Source organism: Olea europaea, chromosome 19 (genome assembly GCF_002742605.1).
Source record: "Olea europaea var. sylvestris chromosome 19, O_europaea_v1, whole genome shotgun sequence".
Classification (NCBI taxonomy): Eukaryota; Viridiplantae; Streptophyta; class Magnoliopsida; order Lamiales; family Oleaceae; genus Olea; species Olea europaea.
The window spans coordinates 7356690-7368432 of NC_036255.1; the positions used below are offsets into that span (position 1 = coordinate 7356690).

At 35.7% G+C, this 11743-nt stretch overlaps 2 protein-coding genes across 3 annotated transcripts in view; one reads left to right on the forward strand and one right to left on the reverse strand.

Moving 5' to 3' along the window:
- The first annotated feature begins 820 nt into the window (after window positions 1-820).
- Window positions 821-6912, forward strand: LOC111368648 (casein kinase 1-like protein HD16). The gene is made up of 16 exons (XM_022990015.1): window positions 821-1541; window positions 2233-2364; window positions 2449-2522; window positions 2639-2708; window positions 2809-2864; window positions 2954-3025; window positions 4077-4171; window positions 4283-4349; window positions 4476-4605; window positions 4689-4907; window positions 4999-5141; window positions 5222-5396; window positions 5567-5657; window positions 5737-5894; window positions 5985-6173; window positions 6289-6912. Exons 1-16 carry the CDS (start codon window positions 1131-1133, stop codon window positions 6346-6348), a joined length of 2142 nt encoding a protein of 713 aa, XP_022845783.1. The 5' UTR covers window positions 821-1130; the 3' UTR covers window positions 6349-6912.
- Window positions 6913-10099: 3187 nt separating this feature from the next.
- Window positions 10100-11743, reverse strand: part of LOC111368649 — a 7729-nt gene continuing 6085 nt past the window's right edge. The window contains exons 9-10 of one of the 2 annotated variants that reach the window (XM_022990016.1): window positions 11572-11735; window positions 10100-10494 (exon numbers count right to left, since the gene is read on the reverse strand). In XM_022990016.1, coding sequence (XP_022845784.1) covers window positions 10359-10494; window positions 11572-11735 — 300 coding nt within the window. In that variant the 3' untranslated portion in view covers window positions 10100-10358. The other variant, XM_022990017.1, reaches the window with a different exon arrangement.

Genomic DNA, 11743 nt, shown 5'->3' on the forward strand with positions numbered 1-11743 from the left:
TTATCCATTTTAAAATAGGTTAAAGTCAATTTATTGGATCAACTAACGATCAAACTAACAAAAATCATCAATTTAAAATCCAGATACTTTAGCCCCCCGTTTGGTCCCATTAAATTAAATTTCATTTTTCTCTTTCATATTTTCAACCACACAATCTCCTATAAAATAATATTACATGTAAATCGAAAAATTTTCATTTTTCTTTTCAACCACTCATTCTCCAAAAAATGCCATTCCACATATTTTAATTTAAGAAAAAAGGGGTCAAACGGGAGCTAATTTTTAATAGGTTTGGGACTGTGGTGGCACAAAGTGAAGATAAAATAAAATCTACAAAAAGTAAAAGATTTGGGGTCGTTGCTGCAAATATCCCTTCTTCTTCTTTTTTCTTCATTTTTTTTTTCATGAACCAGAAGAAATATATCATTTGACATATATTATTTTAAAATTATTTCCTACTTATCATCATTACCTTACCTGGCCACTTCTCAATGGACCTTTTGTGAGATCGTTCGCTTCCATTTTGGCCCCTATTTGATTGAGATTATTTGAAACTTATTTTTAACAAAATAATTTTTTCACATGAATTTATAATTTTTTTTGCTATTTCTTGATTTCATAAAAAAAAAAAAAAACACTTTTTACAAAATTAATTTTCTCAAAAATCTAGACTTTCTTACTATCACGGGATATATATTCTAACCAATCAGTATTTGACACATCATCAACATCCCAAAATAGAACTACCACCAAATAATTTCCTCGAAATTAAACAAAAATATAAATTATTTTATTCCCACATTAAAAAATTATAATAAACTCTGTGTGTACATATATGCTTGCATATTTCTCTCTCTCCTCTCTCTAGAAGGTTACAGTATTTGCTTTTTGTTGCCATTGTTTTGTTTATCATTTCCCTACCCAGATCTCCCAAGTTTCAACCCTAAATTCCAAAATCTTTATACAATCAGACAGATACAAATACATAATAGCCGATCGATTGTTTTCTCTTGTTTCTCTATATTTTTGTGAAATTTCAATTTTGTTCTTACCGATCTGAGAGGAAGAGATAGGGTTTGATGAAGGTCGATTTCGGGAATTCAAAACAGCGTTGATGGGTGATCACCGATATGCCTCAACTGCGTAGCGGAGTGCGCAGAGGCCGTCGACCCGCTGCTGCTCCACGACCCGATCCGAATCCGAAGCCGAAGAAGATTAAGACACCAGCCTTACGGAGAACCAGACGAACTGCAGGGAGGCAAACCGAAGGGAGTGAGGGTACTATTAGGGATAAGGATAGTAAGGATAAGGCGACAGTGAATGTTGTTGTGCTAGATGATGATGACAACGAGAGCGGTGAAAGAGTTGTTGGTAAGGTGAAGAAAACGACATCCTTGGAGGGTGAGGAGATAAAGAAGGTAGAGAAAGTTAAAGAAGAGGTCAAGAGGAAGATGGATCCTTATGATAATAGTGGTGGCCGCGGCAGCGACAAGGGTTTGGGAGCTGAGGACGAGGGCAGCACTGCTCCCATTCCCGAAAGGGTCAGTTCAATTTTTGTTTCGAGTTTTGTTCTTCTTATCTTTGATATTTACACTTTGGTGAATAGTTTTTGATTGATTAAAATTTCCTTTTTTGTTGATAGACGAGTAGTGTTTTTGGTGATTCATATAAATATGGATGTTTTTGTCTTTGCTGAGCTGAAGTATATAATTACTGCCGTTATGTTTACCTGAATTGGGTTGCATTGTCCTTTTTTTTCCATGGAATCTGTTTGAGAAGCCAATGAAGGGGATTGACAGGGAAGCTACAAGTATTTCAATGTCGAAAATGGGAATTTATAGTGCCGTTGTCGTAATGGAGCACTTTATAAGGGAAAGTTTAATCTTTTATGGGCATTAATTAGAAAAATAAAGACTCTTTCAGCTAAATATTCCAGTTTATAGCATTTTTGGTGCCAACTGGAAAAGCAGACCTAAATGTTATGATTGCTTGTAAAAGGATTGAATATTGCTGAAAAGCGTTTTAGTTTGGATTCTAGGTCAGATGTTTTCTGCATGGAACTGTTCTATACAACTGAAATGTTTCAGAATTTGAGTTACATCCCTATTTTGATTTACTAAAGAATTGTGTGGAAGGTTTAATCTCCTACAGAATCTGACTTGAGGTTATGTGGGTAGCTCACTTGTTGCATTTAATTTGAATATTTACTAACGTTTTCCTTGTGTACAACAGGTCCAGGTTGGTAGTTCTCCGGCATATCGAATTGATAGGAAACTGGGGAAAGGAGGTTTTGGACAAGTGTATGTTGGTCGTCGAATTAATCCACCGAATCCGAATGAAAGAACTGGTCCAGGAGCTGTAGAGGTATGCGCTTTGTGGTTTACTTTTGTGATTTATAGCAGTTTCCAGATTGCTTTTAAAATATGAAACTTTTCTTATTACTTTTAGGTAGCCTTAAAATTTGAGCACCGAAGCAGCAAGGGTTGTAACTATGGACCCCCTTACGAGTGGCAAGTTTACAGGTGAGTTGTCTATTTTTCTTATTACTATTTATTAGTCTTTCCAGTGCTTTTTCTTTTTTTTTTTTTAAAATCGAAAATTATTGCGATTGCTCTAAATTTTGTTTTCCTTTTTGTAGTGCACTTGGTGGCAGTCACGGCATACCGCGTGTACACTACAAAGGACGGCAAAATGACTACTATATTATGGTATGTGCTTTCTGTAGTGCATATTTTATTCTTTATATTGCTGATTAACTTTCATATTTTTTCCTCTCTATTGCTTTGACAAACTTGACAATCTTTGCAGGTTATGGATATGCTTGGTCCTAGTCTGTGGGATGTGTGGAATAACACTTCCCACACGTAAGTTTTCTACAAATTTCTCATCTATTCTCTTCAGGTTTTATTAATAAGACTGCATTTTTGAACTCAATCTTGTTACGAAATTGCAGGATGTCCACTGAAATGGTGGCTTGTATTGCGATTGAAGCCATCTCTATTTTAGAGAAGTTGCACTCCAAAGGGTAATTATTTGAACTTCAAATATGCGTTATTTGAATTACAGTCTACAGAAGGGCGATGCTTCTCTTCGTACCTTAAACTTTAAAGAGGCAGAGATAATCTTGAGCGCGGGTAGATGGTATGCAGATATTCGAGACGCTTTATTATTAGGTCATGAACTCATTGGGAATCTAAGTGTAATAAATGCTAATAAAAGAAGAAAATGTAGAATGTTGTGACATAGATATGGAGAATGTTGAAAATTGTGGTCAGTTCAACCATGCTAACCTAGAAATTAATAACCTATAAACTTATTAATTTCGATACAAGCTTTCCTGAGTGCTTGGAATATGAATGCAGTTGACGAGTTGTTATAGACGGTATATTAATAATTAGGGAAGCACATAGACTTGCTAATAAATGCAATTGAATGCGGCATTGGACATTAATTACTAAAAGCTTTCTTTTGTATGGTGTCTCATGAGTAGATAACAAATTTCTTAACTTTCAGCTATGAGCACTGATTATCCACATTAATAAGGACAATACTATAGTTGTTCCTTACAAAAATCATCATCGCATTACTTTCTCTCCACGTACAAATTAACACTTGTGATCTAAGATAATTATGGGTTTAGCTCGAATTTTTCATTATCTTACCCGAAACACAGAAGATGGTGGGTGGTTTTTTTGGAAAGGGGATGTGTTTGGGGGTGTGTGAGAGGCGGGAGTTTATTATGCTATCTAGGAGAAAGACAGCAAGTAGTCTCCAAGGTGGCAGTTATTTTATGCTAATGACAAAAGAGGCTTTGTGGATAGGAATGTCCTCTCATTTACTCGTGTATGGGGAGGTTTTTATTTGGTGAAGTAAAGTAGTAGTGTGTGGAATTGGATCTCCTTTCTGCATATATAACACCTGTACAGTGTTTTTTATTTCTTAACTGCTTAACTAATCTAGGCTGTATTGAAATGTGCTGAACTTTTGTAGTGCTTTGCTGTCTACCTCTATATGTAAAATATACTTACTAATGACGTCTGTTATTTTGAAATATGTGTTTGTTATGAATTCTGCAGATATGTGCATGGTGATGTGAAACCTGAGAACTTTTTGCTTGGTCCACCTGGAACAGTTGATGAGAAAAAACTTTTTCTCGTTGATCTTGGATTGGGTATTTTAGCTTTGCAATTATAGCCTTCTTTGTAATAGTTCATGTGCAGTTTACAAATATAATAATGGAATCTCTAGTCTCATCGATCTTTTACGCGTTTTCACATTTCAGCTACCCGCTGGCGTGATAGTTCAACTGGTCTGCATGTAGATTATGATCAGCGGCCAGATGTTTTTAGGTAAAGTGATTCTGTATTTGATGTCTTTTAACTTCTTTCCTTTCCTTTCTCCTTTGGATTTTTATTTTTTTTCTTTTTTTAAGTTTTGACCTGCTGCTTTATTAACACACGAGAATATTGGTTCAGGGGCACAGTACGCTATGCAAGTGTGCACGCTCATCTTGGAAGAACTGGGAGCCGTAGAGATGATTTGGAGTCCCTTGCATATACATTAATTTTTCTTCTCCGTGGTCGGCTTCCTTGGCAGGGATACCAGGTTGACAGTAACCTGATATGGATTACAGTTTTTTTATTGATATATTTTGTGAAATGCTCACAATCACATGATGATTTGTTTAGGGTGAAAATAAAGGCTTCATTGTCTGCAAAAAGAAGATGGCAACTTCTCCAGAATCTCTCTGTTGCTTCTGCCCCGTACCTTTCCGTCAGTTTGTTGAGTATGTTGTTAACTTGAAGTTTGACGAAGAGCCTAATTATGCGAAATATATCTCCCTATTTGATGGTATAGTTGGTCCAAATCCTGACATCAGGCCAATCAATACTGAAGGTGCTCAAAAGGTATGCTTCCATTTGGCCTCAGTGTCATGTTTATTGAACTTGAAAACTTGTAAATTGTTTAGTGCTCACGTCTTATTTGTATGTCATGAAGCTTATATATCAAGTTGGGCACAAGAGAGGTCGATTGATGATGGACGGAGATGATGACGAGCAACCAAAGAAAAAGATCCGAATGGGTATGCCTGCAACACAATGGATTAGTGTCTATAATGCCCGACGCCCAATGAAGCAAAGGTATACACGGTTCAACTGTAGGTTTCTTCCAGGATTTTGCAAAGGAATAATTGAGTTGCATTCTGCGGTTGGTCTTGTAGATATCACTATAATGTGGCAGATGTCAGGCTCTACCAGCACATTGATAAAGGAAACGAAGATGGACTATTTATCAGCAGTGTGGCATCTTGTGCGAATTTGTGGGCCCTAATTATGGATGCAGGGACTGGTTTCAATGCTCAAGTTTACGAACTGTCTCCTTATTTCCTTCACAAGGTCTATTTAATTCTTCCAAACTTGGGTATTTTTAAAGTCTTTGAACAGTATACTAGTCCATTTGCCTGCACTTTTGTTCATTGGCCTTTTCTTTAACCCACCTCTTTTTTCTGTTTATTGGTCTGGGCTTGTGAGCAGTATCTAATCTCTTTCCCTTGTATGTTCTGTAGGAATGGATTATGGAACAATGGGAGAAGAATTATTATATCAGCGCGTTAGCAGGGGCTAATAATGGAAGTTCATTAGTGGTTATGTCTAAGGGTTAGTTTCAGTATTCTAGACTTCAAAATATATTCTGGCACAATTTGGAATTCTCCTAATTTGTTTTTCTTCTGAACAGGTACCCAGTATCTGCAGCAATCATATAAAGTCAGTGAATCGTTTCCGTTCAAGTGGATCAACAAAAAATGGAGAGAGGGGTTCTATGTCACTGCCATGGCAACTGCAGGGTCTAGATGGGCAATTGTCATGTCTCGTGGGGCTGGATTTTCTGATCAGGTATGCTAGAATTATAGTAACTGTTCAATTTGATGCCCCTCTTAACTGACCAAGAAAGTTGATCTGATCACATCATTTTGTGAATTTCAGGTTGTTGAGTTGGACTTTCTGTACCCTAGTGAAGGTGTTCATAGAAGATGGGATGCTGGTTACCGCATTACATCAACTGCTGCAACATGGGATCAAACTGCTCTTGTTCTGAGTGTTCCAAGAAGAAAACCAGCAGATGAGACACAGGAGACTCTTCGGACTTCTGCTTTTCCAAGTACACACGTCAAGGTTGAATATCTGAATCTATTATTTATGCATTGTTCTTTATCTCTTCTCTCTTCCCTCCACCCCACACCTGTCCCAACCCCTATGCTCGGGAATTAAATTTGTTGGTTGCTTGCAGGACAAGTGGGCAAAAAACCTTTACATTGCATCTGTGTGTTATGGGAGAACTGTTTCCTGAGGCATCCAATTTTGTTGAGGACTTCTTATGGATTGCATGGAATTGACTTCTCTTTCCGATGAGATGCGAGGGGTGCTCATTTCCTGTAATTTGAGAAAAGAAAGGATAGCCTTTTTTCCGCTGCCAAGCTGACTGATTCTGCCAACTTGGTTCTTGATAGTATGCTTAACTCTTACTATCAACTTATATAATTATTTGTAACACCTATGCGCTATATTGCAAATGCATCTAGATGCTTCAAGCAGTTTGAGATATCCAGTGGGTGTAGTTTACTCATTGGTAGAAGTTTGTATAGTTTTGAACAATAGTTACTTTAGATTGAGCACACAGGCTTCATATTGATTGCTATAGTATTTTGGTACGTGCAATCTAATATTGTGCTATGCAGTCGGTCAACTATATGACATCTTTCCCCTTTTGGGTCCTCATTTTTATTTTGGATTTGCATATCTTGATTTGAATTTTATAATTTTCTGGAATAACATTGACCTGGACATCGATATGGACTTAATTTGTACACAAATCAACTTAAATAGCCTTATATTGGTAAGGCTATTTGTTGCAGGATGTAACACTTAATTTTTCTGTTGGCTTTTTTCTTTCTTTTTTTTTTAAAGGAATTTTCTTTGACTGTCTCCATTGAAATTGAAATCTCAATGAGTTGGAGGAGTCGGCTGTTTCAAACTGAGAACGTGTTCGCTGTTTGGCGTTCGCAACTTGAAAGGTATCAGATTGTTTTTATCATTTCCCTTGAAAATGTAGTAATTTGTTAAAATAATGCTATTTAGCACCAGTCATGCTTAGCACCTGTTCAGGTGGCGGTATAGGCCCACCTAGATGGCAGTATAGGCCCACCTAGACTTGTCCAAGGAAATTGTGATGTATTTTAAATAATTGGACAAGTCTGGCTAGATTCCTTGCACAGACTGGTGCTAAATAGCATTACACAATTTGTTGTGTGATTAATTGTGCTACTACATTTGCCAGATATTATTAGGCATTTCAGTTGGTGTGCTTTGTGAAAATTTGTTGTTTAGGCTGAGATGTTCATAAATTGTTAGGAAAACATGACCTTGACCACTTCTGTTGTATCGAAACATGCCTTGCCACGAGAAGATGCCCTTTAATGAAAAGGTAATCCTTATATTTACAATTCTCAAGCTGCAACTGCCATGTCTGAATTGCAAGCTCTAACTCGGTGGGATTATAAGCTCATTTGCAATTTGTAATTTTTATTACCCTTTTGTTATACATCTGTAAGTACCTGAATCTTTATTTCATTGATTTCTTGTAGTACCAGCTTGAAGTAATTGATGAATAGCCTATTTATTATTATATGCATGTGAAATGGGTAAATTTTTATGACAATGTTTTTTGCAATTCATACACTCTGCAGAAATTTCGATGGAACAAAGAGAAGTGCAGATAGGCCTTTGGTTTGCATGTTTGGTAGGGACGATGGCATAATATTGGATATAGAAGTTAAAACCCTGTATGTTTTATGTCCAATGTGTTGAGCAGGTAGTATTCTGGTCAGACACATAGTTTTCAACGTCAGTGGTGGAAATATATGCTATTTTTGTTCGACTATGATAACAGATTCTGTTTGGATACCATGTTTCAATTTTCCATTGTTCTTCCCCCTCACCAGAGCAGCTAAGTAGTCACATGGCTGTTCACAAGTAGGGGAGTCACATGGCTGTTCACAAGTAGGGGAGGGAGGCAATACGGGATGAGGTTAGGATGAATGGAATGAAGGTACTTTTCGGTTATCAACGAAGGACTCATTTTGGCAAAAACTAGTAGTTGCGCATAGCTTCACACAAACCCGACACATTTCGTTAATTTTTGACTTGACATTTTTCATCAATCTATTATTTAAAGATGTTACTATTTTCTTTCAATGGGCTATTCCAGTGGATACCGTTGTTGGAAGTTAGACTTGTGCCTATTAAAACATCGTAGTATTAGAAAAACGTATAGATATTGAAAAATTGTCTCGAAATTAACAACTTGCTTATTTTTAATTTTGATTAACATAATATATTTATTTTAAACTTCATAATTTATATGTACAGAAGTATATTTAATTTGGCTTGATGAAAAACATGTTCATTTATAATTGTATTTCTTATACATATTTATTTGTAATTGGATTAATGAAATAATAATTTGTTTTAAAATTTGCTTATTTACTTAAATTGTACTTAAAAGGTAAATAAGTAACCTATTTTTAATTTCGATTGGTGGAAAAACTATGAAATTTTAGAATAATGTTATTGAGCAAAATTGGTGCTACAATATTAAGCTAGGTGCATTTTAAGTGATAGATTTAGTGAGAGATAAAATTAAGTTATTAATTTAATTAATACTTTAATTTAATGTTGCATTATTGTCAAACTATATATAAATATATATTTTTTAATTATTGAAGTCCTCTCATGTGTTTTCTTTTATATATATAGATATATTTTTTTTATTAAGGTTCAATACCCATTTAATCAGGGCTTTTTACCCTCGACCTTTTTCAATGCCGTTAGTGCCAAATTGTTTTCGGAGCAATTTGGATATTAATTGCACCAAATATTGAACATGATTAAATCAATTCTTATTCAAATCTAATTCAGCGTGCTAGACGTTCCTCCAAAAATTTTTGAATGCGACAATTCTGCTACTGTTCCATTCTTCGTTCATTTCATTTTACTCAAGTAAGGCAATATTATTTATGAAATTTAAGGATCAGACATCCATAATGAACCACGTGTCGTTTCATGCTATTCGAATATTCTGGTTCATATTCATTTCTTGAGAGAATCCAATGCATCTTTGTGTTTGTAAACGAGAGAACGGTAAGTGCCATCTAGAGATTTAAAAAAAAAATGACAACCGTTTATTAAAATAAGCCATGGTACCAAATGTGCCTTCTCTACCATTCTCATCCCACTTCGGCCGATGTTATAGAACTGACTGTGACCTGTTACTCCATTGAATGTCCAAATTGAAGAATCAAAGATCTACGTCAATATGTTGTCATCTCGGGCAATTCATGTCTCTCTCATTCTAGTTATAGCAATTGTAGTCCGCGTTCTCACCCGAGTTGACCATACTTGCTATGGCTGCAAAGATCGGAAACAATAGATTCTCCAAAAAACTTGATGCCCACATATTCCAGCGAGGGATTTTTTGCAAGAGTATTGTATTCTTCCTCAATTACATAAGGGCCTATTTAACACTTTCATCGAATGCAGAGATAGTGCGTTGATTGATGAAACTAGACTTGCTACTTTCTATTACTTAGTCAAAAAGATCTAATGATTCAGAGAAATTGATTTTCGATCTTTTCCGCTAAGCTATCTAGAATCCTTGTGCTTGGAGACGAGTGATTCTAGTTCCTAGTGTGGTATATAGAAAGTCCAAGCATGCACCCCAAAGGAATTTTGAACTTAATATGGGAAATAAACACAAATACCAACAATAAATAGCTAGACTTAGAATGTTGCGCATCATTTCGCTGGTAACACAAGATTCTCCTTTCCTATGGAGATTAATAGCTATAAGCACATATTAGGAAAGAAATAGAGTACTATCCAAGTCAACATTTTCTATTGTAATTAAAATAGAGTACTATCCAAGCCAACATTTTCTATTGTAATTAATTGAATTTATTTATGGTTAACTTCCCTAAAACTGAACAACAGTTTGTATATATTCGTATTTAGCTCTATTTTGAATATATGTTATTGATTCACTGTTGAAACTCTCCAATAAGTAGGACCTTCATGCAGATAACACAGTGGAGGTTCATAAACATAAGATAGAATCCCTGACATACATGCCAAGATACGTGCATTCACCATTCTAGCTTCGCCCTCTATTCACTCACAACCAGTAACGCTATTTGACGTTTTTATACACGGAAAAACTAATTAACTGATGCCCAGTAGCTGGCTACATACAGATTGAACTCCAAAAGTACCACAGGGGTAATGCACAAACCAGTGTACCAGGCTTCATCGTGTTTCATCAGCAATTTGTGAACTCCTAATGCCCCAAAAGGAACGGGGTTTCAATTTCTTCCTCGTTGCTGTGAAGAGCCATCCCATATGCTTTTCACATGTGGCACAGTCAGCAATTGACCATGCATACCTGCGTTATCACAAGTTTTTCAGAATATATTCACGTCCCAATTCCTACTACAGAAGTACTGGCTGCGCCTTGTATTGATCAAGCAGAATTTAACTTCAGAGAAGGATTATCGAAGATTAGGAAAAACCATTTCCGATGCTTGAATGAAATATTTAGATATTCATAGTCCAGCATACAAGATGCATCTTCACAACAATTATCATCTGAAGGACTTCCAATAAATAATTTTACGAAACAAGAAAGAAATTACACCATAATACATACACACTTAACGTCTAAGGTTTGAAATACCCCTACCCAATCACTAACTAGGCCGAAATATTTCCTCAAGAAATTATGCCCGTTTGGTAGAGATATTTTGAGAATAGGATTTGCGAGTAGTAGTTTTTTGAGAGGATGTGTGGTCAAAAAGTAGGGGAAAGTTAGGGTCTAGGTGCAATATTATTTACAGTCTGTACCATCCCTTAAATTACGCCTGTTTGATATGAATTCTCATTTTCATTTTTACAGACCCCAGCAATTTCTGTCTTCTCATTTTCAATTTTTAATTCAAGAAATTTGATTTACTTTTGCTTTATATTGTTGCAGAAATTAAAAAATAAATAAATCTTACTGATAAGAATGTCAATTACCTCTAGAAGGATCAAACATTTACTGAAATTATTTATTTTTAATTTCTGTAACAAAAAAATAAAATTGTTAAGCATTTCCTCTCAAAGGATGAAACATTCATTAAAGCATGTTTGGGAAGTGTTTATAAACGTTTTAAATTATAAGTGCAGAGAAATGAATGATGGATAAGTGGGTAATACTTATGGGTCCCCCGAAATGTGTGGATAAAAAGTGATTTAACCAATAATTATAAACAGTTTATAAACATTAGGCAAACATGGGCTAAATATTCTCAATTTCACCAACAACGATTCTTTATGAATTAGTTGCCTCGCCTGAGAAAGCAACAAAAATTTCTACTAGTTTGCCCCCTCCCAGGAAGACATGTCACTGCTTAAGAATAAAACTAGTGCACACATCTTTTATCAGGAAACATCTAGCGTGCAGAAAGAAAGGAAAACTTACCCAGGAAACCAACTGTATTCTGTCGTAGGAAACCCTTTGATTGCTAATCCATTTGTTTTAAGAAGAGTTGTTACTTCATGCACAAAGCCATGTGGATTTGCATAAGCCCCAAGTGGACCTTCACTAGACATCACCAACATATCACTTCGCCTTGCAATTAGAGCCTACAAGG

Coding starts and splice junctions, on each gene's coding strand:
- LOC111368648 (XM_022990015.1), top strand. CDS start 1,131: ATGCCTCAACTGCGTAGCGGAGTGCGCAGAGGCCGTCGACCCGCTGCT. Junction 2,523..2,638: donor TACGAGTGGCAAGTTTACAG/GTGAGTTGTCTA, acceptor TCCTTTTTGTAG/TGCACTTGGTGGCAGTCACG. Junction 6,174..6,288: donor TTCCAAGTACACACGTCAAG/GTTGAATATCTG, acceptor GGTTGCTTGCAG/GACAAGTGGGCAAAAAACCT.